The 15,599-nt window shown below is 36.4% G+C and overlaps 1 protein-coding gene across 1 annotated transcript in view; it reads right to left on the bottom strand.

The window, feature by feature from the left end:
* Nucleotides 1–8,218: 8,218 nt before the first annotated feature.
* LOC140169762 (uncharacterized) overlaps nucleotides 8,219–15,599 on the bottom strand; it is a 123,081-nt gene continuing 115,700 nt past the window's right edge. Inside the window, exons 28-29 of the mRNA XM_072193068.1 lie at nucleotides 9,843–9,977; nucleotides 8,219–9,409 (exon numbers count right to left, since the gene is read on the bottom strand). Coding sequence (XP_072049169.1) covers nucleotides 9,231–9,409; nucleotides 9,843–9,977 — 314 coding nt within the window. The 3' untranslated portion in view covers nucleotides 8,219–9,230. The remainder of the gene's footprint in view (nucleotides 9,410–9,842; nucleotides 9,978–15,599) is intronic.

Raw genomic sequence — 15,599 nt, 5'->3', positions numbered from 1 at the left:
TGTGTGTTTTGGCACCATGTCAATCATGTGTTAAAAAAATAAAAAGACACTGAATAAGAATATAAGTTTACATAATATGTGTTTGTTTTCGTGGTGACGTGTGCATTATGTCATCAGTCATGAGTCATGTGTTAGAAAAATAAAGTGACAATTACCAAATTGAAATGTATCTATGTGTTTGTTTTCAATTCATGGTGACTGGTGTAAGGACCGATCAATATTGGACTAAATTAATGGGTGAGCTTTTTTTTAATGGAACGGGGTGATCGAACATGAAAAAAAAAAAAAGATATAGGCTACGTTTGTAAAATTTATGGGGAAAACAATTTTAAGCAAAAAATGTCGATGTTTTTGAGCTAAAAACAATTGAATTAATAAGTTGCCTCCAAAAATTAATGGGTTCCTTTTGTGATGCTTTATTAAAATATTTCACATTCACCCCTTGCACTAACAATGGGTGTCAAATTTGACATTCCGGCAAATACGGTCACCCCTCTACTGCAAGGATCATGATTCACGACGACCCTGTAAATTTTGTTTCTATTTTAGCTAAATTTCTCATAAAGGATCGTTTACCATTTAGAAAAAGGTGCAAGGCCTATATTTATCTCAAGAGCATTTATTTCGAGAGCATAGTATTATTATAATACTACTACTAATAATACTTAATAGGTCTATCTCCACGATACGGGTAAGTTTCTTTTTTTGTGTGTTATTTTTTATTCAGTGTTTATTTCGCTCGAAATTATCGGCTATCTACAGTAGACAGCAAAATAATTCATAGTCTCCACCGCGGCCGGTTTAATCCTACTCACTCCATTATTACCGGCGGAGGAGGAGACTATATGCCACTCTCAGCCTGCCAAAAATTCTTTCCCCCTCTCCCCTTGCGCATGCCAAATTTTTGGGATCTCAATTTACAAACCTTAATAGTCTAAAAATGATACATGTTGCGGGCGCAGCGAGCAGGAAAAAGTTGCATAAACGTTTCCGTATTGTTTTCCTTTTACTTTAAAGGCGCCCCCCCCTCTCTCGGCTTGCTAAAAGTCCCCCATTTTACCTTCCCAGGGCTCATTGCACAGCCCCTAAGCTGATTTAAAAAGGGGGTCATCGGGTGGCAGATTTGCCTCACTGGAAAAATGGGGGTCTATTGACAGGCACATGACAGGCACCAATATTATAGGAGTGCCCCCTCCCCCGGAACAACGGTTTGAACGAGTATGAAGGGTAGGCCAACAACTAAGCGTAGGCCTTAGTAAAATTGCACCAAGCCGAAAGTGTGTTGACCTTTGCTATATTTCTGCTCATGCATAGCGTCGTAACTAAAGGTCCGGCACAGATAGAGCAAACTACATTTTAAATTGGGATATATATTAATTAAAAGTTTATATTAAGGGAAGGGGTATGAACGTTTGGACAGTATTTATTGTGGGACATTAGAGCACATCAGACATATCGAATTGCATTCTGAATACGGAGAATGGCCTTCTGATATCAAATAATTTTGATTTTTTGACAATGTAATACACATTTTATGGCAAATCATTAAAATTGATATTTAACAGTACTCGAAGTAAACTTTATAAATCTGATGATTTCTACCTAAAGTGTATGTAGGTGGGATGAAAATCCGATGATCAATTGAAAATTTTGACCTTTCGTATTGAAGATATGGATTTTTCCCCAAAACACCAAAAAAATTAGGTCTTTTGGGAAAAACATCCATATCTTCAATATGAAAGGTCAACATTTTCAATTGATCGTCGGCTTTTCCTCCCAGCTACATACACTTTTAAGACTATATCATTAAATTCATAAAATTTACTTCGAGGACTGTTATATCTCAAAATGTGAAAAATATCAAATTTTAATAATTTGTCATAAAATTTGTATTATATCGTGAATTTCATAAAATTATTTGATATCAGAAAGACATTCTTCGTATTCAGAATGCAATTCGATAGGTCTGATGTGCTCTCATGTCCCACAAAAAATGCTGTCGAAACGCTCATTTCAGTTCCCTTAATGAAATATTTGATATCAACATCAATTATGGTCTAAAATATAATGGATCCCCCCTTCATGTCCTAAAAAGAAACCAAAAATATCATATACATCATTAACAGTGGCATAGATTTCTTTTTGACATTGGGGTTAGAGAACCAGTGAATCCAGCCCCTTTTGCCGCCAAAATAAGTTGGTGGTTTGTGGCAAAAAATTGCCATATTGAAGCTAAACTAAAATTATTTGATATCAGAAAGACATTCTTCGTATTCAGAATGCAATTCGATAGGTCTGATGTGCTCTCATGGCCCACAAAAATGCTGTCGAAACGCTCATTTCAGTTCCCTTAATGAAATATTTGATATATTCAACATCAATTATAGTCTAAAATATAATGGATCCCCCCCCCTTCATGTCCTAAAAAAGAAACCAAAAATATCATATACATCATTAACAGTGGCATAGATTTCTTTTTGACATTGGGGTTAGAGAACCAGTGAATCCAGCCCCTTTTGCCGCCAAAATAAGTTGGTGGTTTGTGGCAAAAAATTGCCATATTGAAGCTAAACTAAAATTATTTGATATCAGAAAGACATTCTTCGTATTCAGAATGCAATTCGATAGGTCTGATGTGCTCTCATGGCCCACAAAAAATGCTGTCGAAACGCTCATTTCAGTTCCCTTAATGAAATATTTGATATATTCAACATCAATTATAGTCTAAAATATAATGGATCCCCCCCCCCTTCATGTCCTAAAAAAGAAACCAAAAATATCATATACATCATTAACAGTGGCATAGATTTCTTTTTGACATTGGGGTTAGAGAACCAGTGAATCCAGCACCTTTTGCCGCCAAAATAAGTTGGTGGTTTGTGGCAAAAAATTGCCATATTGAAGCTAAACTGGTGAAATATAATACAAAAGTATATGACCAAAGTATTTATGAACACTCCCTTAATAATATTTTTATACAGTATTGAAATGCCCATGTTTCCATTTTCAGTTCCCGAATTTTTAATACTCCGAAGAGTAAACCACTGTTTCGCTTTTTCACAGTTTCAAGTTTCTTTACTCCGAAGAGATACCCCTGTTTTCATTTTTCACCGTTCCGAGTTTTTATTACTCCGATTAGATACACATGTTTTCATTTGTCACCGTTCCGAGTTTTTAATACTCCGATTTAGATACCCCTGTTTTCATTTTTAACCTTTCCGTTTTTATAGTACTATACTCCGATTAGATACCTTGTTTACAAGTTTCACCGTTCCGAGTTTTTTTCCCTTTCTGTGTTTAGACCCTTTCTAAGTTTTAGACCCTTTTCTTCTTTGACATCCCTTTCTGTTTTAGCCCCTTTCTGAGTTATAGACCCCTTTTCTTAGTTTACATCCCTTTCTGTGTTTAGACCCCTTTCTAAGTTTTAGACCCCTTTTCTTAGTTTAAATCCTTCTGAGTTTTAGCCCCCTTTCTTGTTTTTAGACCCCTTTTCTTATTTTATATCCCTTTCTGTGTTTAGACCCTTTCTGAGTTTTAGACCCTTTTCTTATTTTACATCCATTTCTGTGTTTAGACCCTTTCTAAGTTTTAGACCCCTTTTCTTCTTTTACACCCTTTCTGTTTTTAACCCCTTTCTGAGTTATAGACACCTTTTCTTAGTTTACATCCCTTTCCGTGTTTAGACCCCTTTCTGAGTTTTAGACCCCTTTTCTTTTTTTATATCCTTTCTGTGTTTAGACCCCTTTCTGTTTTTAGCTCCCTTTCCGAATTATAGACCCCTTTTCTTTGTTTACATCCCTTTCTGTGTTTAGACCCTTTCTGAGTTATAGACCCTTTTCTTAGTTTACACCCCTTTCTGTGTTTAGACCCCTTTCTGAGTTTTAGACCCCTTTTCTTATTTTACATCCTTTCTGTTTTTAGCCCCCTTTCCGAGTTATAGACCCCTTTTCTTAGTTTAGACCCCCTTCTGTGTTTAGAACCCTTTCTGAGTTTTAGACCCTTTTCTTATTTTACATCCTTTCTGTGTTTACACCCCGTTCTGAGTTATAGACCCCTTTTCTTATTTTACATCCTTTCTGTGTTTAGACCCCTTTCTGGGTTTTAGCCCTTTTCTTATTTTACATCCTTTCTGTGTTTAGACCCTTTTCTGAGTTTTAGACCCCTTTTCTTATTTTACGTCCCTTTCTGTGTTTAGACCCCATTCTGAGTTTTAGACCAGTTTTTGGATTTTACACCCCTTTCTGTGTTTAGACCCCTTTCTGAGTCTTAGACCCCATTTTGTATTTAACAACCCTTTCTGAGTTTGAATTAACACCCCTTTCTAAGTTTTAGACCCCTTTCTGATGTGTATAGACCCCTTTCTGAGTTTTAGACCACTTTTTGGATTTTACACCCCTTTCTGCGTTTAGACCCCTTTCTGAGTCTTAGACCCCTTTTTGAATTTTACACCCCTTTCTTAGTCTTAGACCCTTTTTGACCCATGTGGCCGCCCATACAATAGGATGACTCGCGCTACGCCACTGCATGCGCCGTTACTTTTGTGTCTATATGGGAGCTGCATGTCGGTCTAGTCATGAAGCTTGCTTGAACCCGAGCTCATGGGTTCCATTCCAGGACGGGAACACATTTTCTGTTTCATCCTTTAAAGATACGTTATGACGATTGAAATGAACTAATTCCCGTTATTTGATAAGCCTCCGTTTTTACTTAGAATTCACATATTAGAGTTAAATGCTGTGAACGTAAAGGAATGCCTCGACTTGATTATTTACTGTCATTCACATCATTTTTTTCTGAGTATACATGATAATAGGCTATCACCAAAAATTGTCTTCTATACTATTTCGGCAGATATACCCGATATTTGCGGGTAATTCACCCCTATGTACTCTATAATAATATAGACACAAAATATGTTGTAATGGAGATTTGGATTAATTGAGTGTTTTGGTATCAAAAACATTATATCACATTGCAACTTTTGCAAGTGCTCACTGATCATCGGTTACATACATTAAATATTCAGTTGATTTTGATTGTTTCTAAAACATTGGTATAGATTTGATCCATTATCATGCATTATAGTTAATGTTCAGCTGATAATAGATATTGCTATCAGTGCTATTCAAGCATAAAGTATTGTTTACTCCAGTAATCAGGTATATTATGAAGTTACAACATGTACAAGGAAAGTAAGTTTTGGTACCAAACAACATACAACTAAATTTCGTTGTGTATCTATACCGTAAAGATTCGCATAATTGGCGCCTATAAACAATTTCGTTGTATATCTATACCGTAAACATGGTAAAGATTCGCCTATGGCGCCTATAAACAATTTCGTTGTGTATTTATAAAGTAAAAATTCGCCTATAATGGCGTCTATGGGCTCCTTTACCTTAGGCAAATTTCACGTACAAATAGTGAGCTGCCTCCTCTTAAAATCCCACCAAAAATTATGTGTCCGTTCCCTTATTTGCTAGGGATTTTTATGGGAGGGCCGTGCACTTTTAGTTGGTGCCTACAGTTCAGTTATGTCAAGGAAGCCCATATGCGCCATGCGAATCTTTACGATATATGCCGAAATATTACAGAGGCCTATATTTTGTAATGCTACGCTTTAAAACTGATAATCTTCTTATAACACCTATATACAATAATTGTACTTCTTTATTCACTGTTTCATACCTCCGAGCCTAAATAATTACACCATCAAATGTTTAAATCTAAACGTGTTAAGTAATAGGGGCCGAAAGTCTAGCGAAATGCAGACATTAAAGCTACCCAAAGGTGAGATGTTTTAGCTGTTTTGAGAAACAAGATTCGTTCAATATCTAAATTGATATTATACAGGGTGTTTCAGAAAGATTGGTACTGGAGTTAATTTGGTTCATTGCTTACTGGCAAGGATAAATATCCAAATTGAAACTCAGAAATACAAAGTATACAATCCAAAACATGAGTTAAGCCATTGAACACATTATGGCCTTCACTTTGTAAACATGTTTAAAAGCTAAATATTACGTGTCGAATTCCCCAACATCAATGTTCAATGGCTAAACATTATCCACCAATACTCTAAATATGTTCGGCATTTAAAAACATACAAAGTGAAAGCACGAATGTGTTTAGAAAAGTGTTTAAATTACTACCAAACACTGGTTTTTGCTTTTTTAAATCATTTTTTTAGTATCCTTTTTAAATTATAGAATTTACGTCCGCTGTTTCCAAATTCCGGTACAAATGTTTCAGAAGTTCCGGCTTTGTAATTATACCCAAACCTAATTTTAAACATTTTTAAATACATTAACCAACGGTCAAGTAACTTCTTACAAATTGTTATATCATCACTATAATACTACTTCCTTGTTTTTTATTCTGTTGTGACAATAATTCGTTACATATCTTATCAGCATGATCACTTCACCTTGATGTTAATTTTATGAATGGCCAAGTGGTCCAAAAACGTGTAAGACAAGCGTGTAAGGTTACACGTGTAAGATTGAATCTTATACGCGTAAGATTACATCCTATACGTGTAAGGTTGCATCTTATACGTGTACGAATGAAGCGGGATTCTTAAATTGACGAATCACAGGGCAAGAAATCACAAACAACCAATCATCTCACGCGTAACAAAGTTGGACAAATAATATGTAAAGACGTTTTGGGATTTGTAACACCCACGACTTCTTATACGCGTAAGATTTGGGTTTTAGTGATGGATGATACGCGATATTATTGGCGGCGTACCGAAGTTAAGGAGAGCTTTAAACATAGTAAACGAGACATCTTGTTTTTAATTTGTATTAGTGCTACTTTTAGTTTAAGCTTAAATAAATGTTAGTACAAAATACTATGTCCGCATGAAATTGCATTCAGCATGGCAGACAGTCGTGTCATTTTATACCTCCATCTATGCAAGAGTAAGGCATCACTGATAAAAGTGATGTACCGTACAGATGTATGTATAAAAAGTGTTGACAATACAAATTACAATGATGCAATATAATTTGAGACTGATTTTTATATTTTGGTGCGCCTTCACATTCATGACATTACGTGTCAGTCTGAGACGTCGTATGTACCAGTCAAAATACCGTCTCTAGTAGGCAATTCTTACGCGTAAGAAATGCTATGGCGAGATTTCATTGGTCGAATATGAATACGCGTAAGGTTGTTTTGGTTTTAAATAATGGGTTCTTTATATATGATTCGTCAATTTAAGCATCCCGCTAGATTTTAAGACGTATAAGATGCGGTCTTACACGTATAAGATGCAATCTTACACGTATAAGATGCAATCTTACACGTGTAAGATGCCATCTTACACGTGTAAGGTTACACGTATAATCTTACACCCTTTTTGGTCCACCTAGGTATTCATACTAATTTATGTCCTTCGTGCTAAACGCTAGAAACGCTGTGCTTCATCACTTGTACGCCATGCGGCAGCGTGCTTATTTGAACGTTCAATTCACCATGTACGCCAATATTTACGAAGTTATACATCGGTAATAAAATAAATACGAGTTATACATAAAATTAAATTGAGTGATTATGCCGGGTTACTACTTATAAAATAACATAGTAATACTGGGATGTGTGCATCATCTTGTCATTATGATAGTTAAATATATCATAAATTAATTTAAAACAATCAAGTAAAGATCAAAGTTTCATTTTCCTACATCTTAGTTGTGTCAAATTCTTCCTTTAATCCTTCCCCTCCTTTGTTCCCTCCATCACGGTTGTTTGATGGGATCATTTATTAGTTTTTCAAACAAAACATCATGTACAACCAAATTGTAGGCTTAAACAGCTAAATATGATATCATGCTAATGTATACAGATACTTTTGAGTCATTCTCAACTTTAATTTCCCCTCTTTTACAAAATTATTCACTTTTATAGCATTTTTATAGCTTTTTCGTATATAAAATGTATCCATTAATGACAAAATTGGTGGCGCTATTTAGTTACAGAAAATTACTGTTTCAAGCTTTTAATACAAATAATTTCTTTTATTGTTTGATAAAATATGTTTATAAAATTTCCTTGTTGCTTGTTACATATATTCCAGCTATTTTAATGGCAGTATTAATCACCTACCCCTTGCAAATACAGAAATATGATTTAGGATAAATAGCGCCACCTATAGTTTGCATTTAGTTAATAATGAAGCCAATTCTATATGCATCAAACAACCGTGCCATGTTGCACGCTCTTAAATCTGGTATGTCTCTGCTGCCTGTCAATTTCACTTAGTTTCAGAATTTCAGTTATAATAATTCTTAACACTTTTATTATTAAGATTGATATTAGGTTAATACAATAATATTTCCCTCATACTGGTATAACTGGTTACTCAACAAACTATCATATTGTTAATACATTTCTCTGAGTTGGTCAAAACGTTTTAATAACATTTTTATTAGGTTATTTAAAGATCACGAATTGTTACAAAGTTGCAATATAACTCGTCGTCGCGTCGTCTTCTTCTTATCGTGTCCACACACGCAAGATGTAACGCGTCGTAATTGTGCATAATAACATATTACTATCTATATATTATTTATTAGTTTATTATCTACAGCCCTTTAATATTTCAATGCCAGTCCTCTGTCATTTGTCATTTTCCAGGTTTTGGAAATCATTCTGAAATCAATATTTCTCAATCTCTAATCATATTTACACACCTGCATTTGCCAAGTTTACTATAATATTCTGTGTACATGCAGTTTTAAATTGTCTTATAATATAATTGATTGAAACTTAAATTGTTTTGTTTCACCTTTTCATTTTAATATTACTATAATGTGATCATTGACTTGCCGTAACATTGTAACTGTTAAACGTTACAGCTGTGATTTCAAAGTTGTAATTGTGTATGTTTTGTACTTGTACAATAGGATAAACGTATACGTAACTCCTCCTACGGGTCTTCAACTTTGGGTGGGGATGTGTGCCTGGGACTCCGAAAAACTGCCAGACTTTTAAACCAACTTTGACCAAAAGCAGACCCAAAGTTATACCAATATTTAGAAAATATTCACAAACTTTGCTAAAAAACGATGAAAAATGACACTTTTTCGAAAATATTTTGGAAAAAAAAACAACCTTAGGGCCATCAATAAACACGTGGAATAATGCACAGCTCGTGGGCCTGGCTCGTGGGCCTGGCTCGTGGGCCTGGCTCGTGGGTGGTGTATTTGATTGTACAACATAGTCTATTCAAAGATAACCCTATCATCCAAATAATGAAACAGAAAATTAAATGTCGGTCGACTTTGTGGATCTTTGTGCCATGTTTGCAGCATTAACTCATAGAGTTTATCTGGACATCCTTCAGGCTTCGCCATAGGATATCCTTGTAGAACTTGTTCCACTGCCTCTCTGTTGTCCATACCTGAAACAAATAGGACAATGTTTATGGCGCATTTGATATATTAGTATGAAGCTAAATATATATGAGAACGAACAATGCAAAATTTATGGCGTAAACTTTGATTGATAAAAACTTCATCAAATCATTTTAGAACACCCGCAAACGCAAAACATTCATCATTGACATCTTCCTATGCTCATCGTTTTAACTCGCTTGTTGCATTATATGAGTTATATGAGTTGTGGAAGTATTTTACCATGTTTACTAGACTCAGTCATCTGGTGCTATAGGCTATAGTACGCATGATTGCTGCATGAGACCAATCCAATTTCACGCATTCTTAATCCACCCAATTGGGCAGTTACAACACCAGTTTGGTGCGGCAGGGACCCAGTAATGGCCAAATGAATTCTGACCATCACTTGGCTCGTTGGATTCGTCTATACCACTTTACCTGGATATGGTATATGTCCATATGTTACTAGCTCAGTCAACAAGATTCCAAATGACCATACGTCTGACTTGAAGCTAAATTTATCGTAAAGTATAACCTCTGGCGCTGTCCACTTGATAGGAAATCTTCTAGCACCTACACCATAAATGATAATAAGAATAATTTGAGAACGGGGCTCCCTATTAATGCTATGAGGAAAATGTCGTTATCTGTCCACAATTGAAATTCAATGCCTGGATTCCCAGCAAACACAAAAACGTTTTAAAAACGTTTTAAATAGGTTATATTTTGGCTTTTGGTTTAGGTAAAAACGTTTTAATAACGTTAAAATGTCGGGTTATATAAAGGTCATGATAACGTTTTGTATGAAAACACACTACAACAATATTTTTAAATGTTTTCAAAAAATGTTATTGTAAACTATTTTTGAAACCATTTTTGCCAAATATTGTGTCAATACTTAAATAACATTATGTTACAATATTTGAACCCAGCAAACACAGAAATGTTTTTAAAATGCTTTTTCAAAACCTTTTAATAACATTTAAATGTCGGGTTATATAAAGGTCATGAAAACGTTTTTAAAACGTTATTGAAAATATTTTGGGCAAACAATTTTCGCAAAATATTTTTTCAACCCCAAAATAACATTCTGTTTAGAATGTTTTGTATCAAGTTGTCAAGAATGTTTTTGGAAGGTTATTAAAACGTTTTTATACCCTTTATATAACCTGACATTTAAACGTTTTCTGTAAAATATTTTTGTGTGCTGAGCAGTGTATTATCAAAAATTTTTTTGAAGGTTATGAAAACGTTTTATACTCTTAATATACCCTTTATACAACACGACATTTAAACGTTTTCTGACAACCTTTTATAACCTTTTGCGAATGATGTCGAAAACGTTTTGTGTTTGCTGGGTTAACAGTGGCGTAGCGTCATAGGGGCGCGGGCACGCCCCCCCAATCGAGACAGTGCCGAAAGCGATTTGTGCCCCAAATCAACCCCCCCCACTTAACAGTGGTGCAACTCACGCTACACCACAGTTGATTAACCCCGACTCTACCAAACGCCACAGGCTGGGTGCCTCCCCTTCAGCAGGAGTGCTAAGTGCTCAACATTTGACTTCCAGCGGGTACATGGGAGTATTTGGGGGGGGGGGGGCGCCCCTTATATTGGTTTGACTTTGTAAAAAGCTTCTAATTTCGGTCTTACTAGATTTACTTCGCAACTGTTTTGCTTAAAGTATGCCCAGCTTAGAAATAAAAACACAACTTGCTTGATTTTGATTTTGATGCTATTACTGTTTACTATAGTATGCATTGAATGCAAGTAAAGTAGTTCTATATACAGTGGGAATTAACGCTTGAAACACAAAATTATTAAAAATGCCTTTATGTCTTTTAAAAACGCTTTGAAGAGATGGCGCTATTACGATCGCAGAGTAGGCCTATGATCCAGGTGGAGAGCGACATGTTATTTAAAACAGTTACCTTTACAAAAATCATTAAAATCCGTGCGTATAGGCTTGTCATCTTTGTTTGAAATACAAAATTATTGGCTTAATAAAAACACAATACACTGTGACTTTTGTGTCGCTTAAGTTTCCTTTAAATCAATAACCAGGCATGCAATATTGTCAGGTATTACAACCGACAGTTATAATTATCATAATGTCCACTTGGAAAACAATCCTTAACAAACCTATATTTTAAATAAAATAATTCTGCTCCAGCAACCCCACAACATGATTTCCTAACAATAGTAACTGAAATGGTAAGATCTTTATTCCTTTTTATTTGAAACCAACCCTCTTTCGTCCCATGCAGTACGATTTTACACCTCTCTCACTGCAATAAATATGCTTTACTTTTCCTAATCTTTCTTTGCTTACTATTCTAATGTTACATTATTGTTTTAAAGAAAATAAATTGTATCCAAACGGTTACATTTCAGCCCCGGGGTGGCACTTCGATATGAAATGGATAGGTGTATAGGGCTGGCCAATAAGGGGCATCCGGTGATAGCAAAATATAAAAAAATATAAGGTCATTGCAAGCCTGAGAGCATGATTTTTGGTATTTTATGAGAGCAACAATCAGTGTACAAAATATGGGGTCATTGGGTGAGAGAGGGACCGTTTGGATCATTAGGGGGCATTGGGTGAGAATATAACCTTTTTTAATGGGGTCTTTGGGTGAGAGCCAAAGGAAGCCTCGAGTGATAGACGACTCGTTGATGTTCAGATGGTGTTACGAGCCGTACTGACCCAAGGCCAAAATCACCTTTTACCCGAACTCACACGAATGCACAACACAAATACAATGTTTTATTAAGCTAACAAAATATAAGTCTTTAATTGAAAATAAAGTATGCTTGGTACATGTAACAACAATATACACTAAAATCACACAATCACAGTTTTATTCTATCAGTACTTAACCAGCGGTATTCTTGTTGGTGATCCTAGAGTTCTTGCAATGTTCTGGACGACTGATATAATATATCCTTATTCACTTGTCCAGCGAAAATCAGCGAAGTCCAGTGTACACTTGCGTTTATAAATATCCTTGCGTATGAAATCCTCACACGAAAATGATGCTGCTTGCTCCTATTACTTATCTTCTTGCGCTGCTTTCTCCACAATATATCTCCTTGCGCTGCTTTCTCCAATAATGGTGTTTATTTCACCAATCACTCTTTTTCCAGGGAACAGGTTTCTTTAACTCAGCTCCGCTGTTTTTTGACAGATGCGTGGCCTTCACAAACCCAGCAAACTCCAGCAATTCGACAGAAGAACTTTAATCCTTTGATGAGGAAGAGCACTTTTGTGTGCTCGCAATCTCCTTCGTTGCTGTATTAAAATAGCTCAATTATTGGCTATATAAAGTGGTTAAAATGTACTTATTTTTGAAGCACGAAGACCATTACACACATGTGGAGTCTACGATCTCCCATGACATTCTGCAATGTCCAAACAAAAGCCTAGAACTTTTATACCAGTACTCATGCAAAACCCATCATCTATTAATAAACCATTACTTCAAATCAGTCAAAGGACTTGACATCTCTGAAAAGTTTGGACAGAACTTTCTATAATAGCCAACCATTCCTAGAAATCTCATGAGTGCCTTCTTGTTCACAGGTGTTGGGTATTGATCAATTGCTTCAACTTTGGCTTTGATAGGTTTCACCTGACCTTGACCTACAACATCTCCCAAGTATGTGACTGTGGCATGGCAAAACTCACTTTTTACCAGAATGACTGTCAATTGTACTTCTGACAGCTTCTTAAACAAATGATGGAGTTGTTCCATGTGTTGTTCCCAAGTTTGACTGTAAACAATCAAATCATCTACATACGCTTCACATCCCTCTATGTCTGCCACAATTTGGTTCACCATTCTCTGAAATGTTGCTGGCGCGTTTTTCAACCCGAATGGCATAACTTTGTATTGGTAAAGACCAAATGGTGTACAAAAAGCAGAAATCTCTTTGGCACGGTCTGTGAGTAGAACCTGCCAGTACCCTTTCAAAAGATCCAATTTGCTAACAAATTTTGCATTCCCAATTTTGTCTATGCAATCATCAATTCTTGGAATTGGGTACGAGTCTGTCTTTGAATGAACATTTGCAGCGCTCATATCTGCTACTAATATGTATGAACCATCAGGCTTAAGGGCCCGCGCACTGTGTGTCCAAACACTAACTCAAAAGGACTAAATCCCAAAGTTTTCTGAACAGCTTCCCTAGCAGCAAACAACAACAAGTGTACTCCCTCATCCCAGTCCCTCTGAAATTCCAAACAGTATGTTCTGATCATGTTTTTCAAAGTTTGGTGGAACCTTTCTAGTGCACCTTTGAGTCTGGATGGTAAGCACTTGAGGTACACTGCTCTATACCTAATTGATACATGACCTGCTGAAATACTCCAGAAGTAATGTTTGATCCTTGATCTGACTGTATGGACTTGGGGAACCCTACACATGTGAAGAACTTAGTTAAAGCTTTCACTATAGTCACTGCTTTAATATTTCTCAAGGGCATGGCTTCAGGAAAGCGTGTTGACGCGCACATAATTGTAAGAAGGTACTGTTTGCCTGACTTAGTCTACACAATCAATAATAACCCTACTAAATGGTTCATCAAAGGCTGGATTTGGCTTTAATGGAGCAGGAGGTATTTTCTGATTTGGCTTCCCTACTACTTGGCACATGTGACATGTTTTGCAATATTCAGAAACATCCTTTCTGAGAGTGGGCCACCAGAAATGTCTCAGAATTCTTTCATGAGTTTTCTTAACACCCAAATGCCCTGCCATTGGACTGTCATGTGCTATGTTAATTACTTCAGTGTGGTATACATTTGGTACCACAATTTGGTGCACTACCTTCCACTCTTCATCGGCAGGTACATCAGGTGGGCGCCATTTTCTCATTAGCACACCATCTTGTTTGTAAAAACAGACAGAATTTTGTTCTGCTTCTAGGGTCAATGCCCTTTGATTGATCTCTTTGAGCTCTGGGTCATTTTGTTGCTCCAGAATCAGCTTGTCATGACTTTATGGGTCTTTCAATGTTTCCCCAATTTGTTCATACTCAGCGGCTGTGTCATTTTTAGGGGTATTTTTATCCCCAGGAGAAGGAAGTTTATCTTCTTTCTCATTCAACTTTGACACAAATGTGTCTTCCAAATTGTAGCCTAAGTCATCAATTTGGTTGTCCTCAATTGCTTCTACAGAGGCTCTCTTACTCATTGCACGTGTCACTGTACATGCAGGAAATATCTCCTCTTCCTAACTATTATTATCCTGTATACAGGGCTTATCTGCGACTATTGGGTCAGGAAAAACTTTCCCCACTGCCAAATCATTTCCCAGCAACATGGACACTCCTTTGACTGGCAATTCGTGTCTAACTCCTATGGTTACAGGACCAGAAACCAAGTCAGATGTCAAGTTAATTTTGTGGAGAGGTACATTAAGAATTTCCATCCCAATACCCTGGATCAAAGCATTACCTGCTGAAATATCCTCATTAAAGGGCAAAGTTCCTTCCAGAATCATAGACCGTGCACAACATGTGTCTTGCACAATCTTAATGGTCTTTGGACTACCATTATCACCAAGTGATACTACTCCCTCTAACACAAATGGTTCCAATTCCTCACACACCTTGCCTGTCTCACCTTCTTTTGTGAGAATTCTTGTTTCTTGATTTCACTGACTTGTTTCTTTGACCCAAATGACACTGCACATCCTACGGTATTATTAGCAGATGGCTGCTGTTTCTGTGCGTCTTGTCTGCCTTTTAAGAAATAACACTGGGTCATCGTATGCCCTGGTCTCTTACAGTGAGTACAAGTTACTTTGGTTTTAAATTCAGTCCTAAATTTTGATTTGTTACCTGAACTTCCTGGGGTCCCTCTACCACCAGCACTATGTTGTGAATTAGACGGAGCTTTCCCTTCTTGTGTGCCACCCTGATTTGCTCTAGGTTGATTATGGCTGAACCTGTTTGAATAATTTCTGTTATGACTAAATTTACTCGCATTCAATTTGTGAGTTAAGCCATAGTCGTCGGCCATTGTCGCCGCTTCACTTAGCGTTTTAATTTGGCTAGCGCTTTCATCCAAATGGGTTTTAATGTCAACGTGGACACATTTCTTGAACTCTTCTATAAGAACCAATTGCCTAAGTTGGCCGAAATCATCTTTGACTTCTTTTGAACCAAGCCACCTATCAAACATTTGTTCTTT

Source organism: Amphiura filiformis, chromosome 14 (genome assembly GCF_039555335.1).
Source record: "Amphiura filiformis chromosome 14, Afil_fr2py, whole genome shotgun sequence".
Lineage (NCBI taxonomy): Eukaryota > Metazoa > Echinodermata > Ophiuroidea > Amphilepidida > Amphiuridae > Amphiura > Amphiura filiformis.
This window is presented reverse-complemented; position numbering and strand designations above follow the sequence as displayed.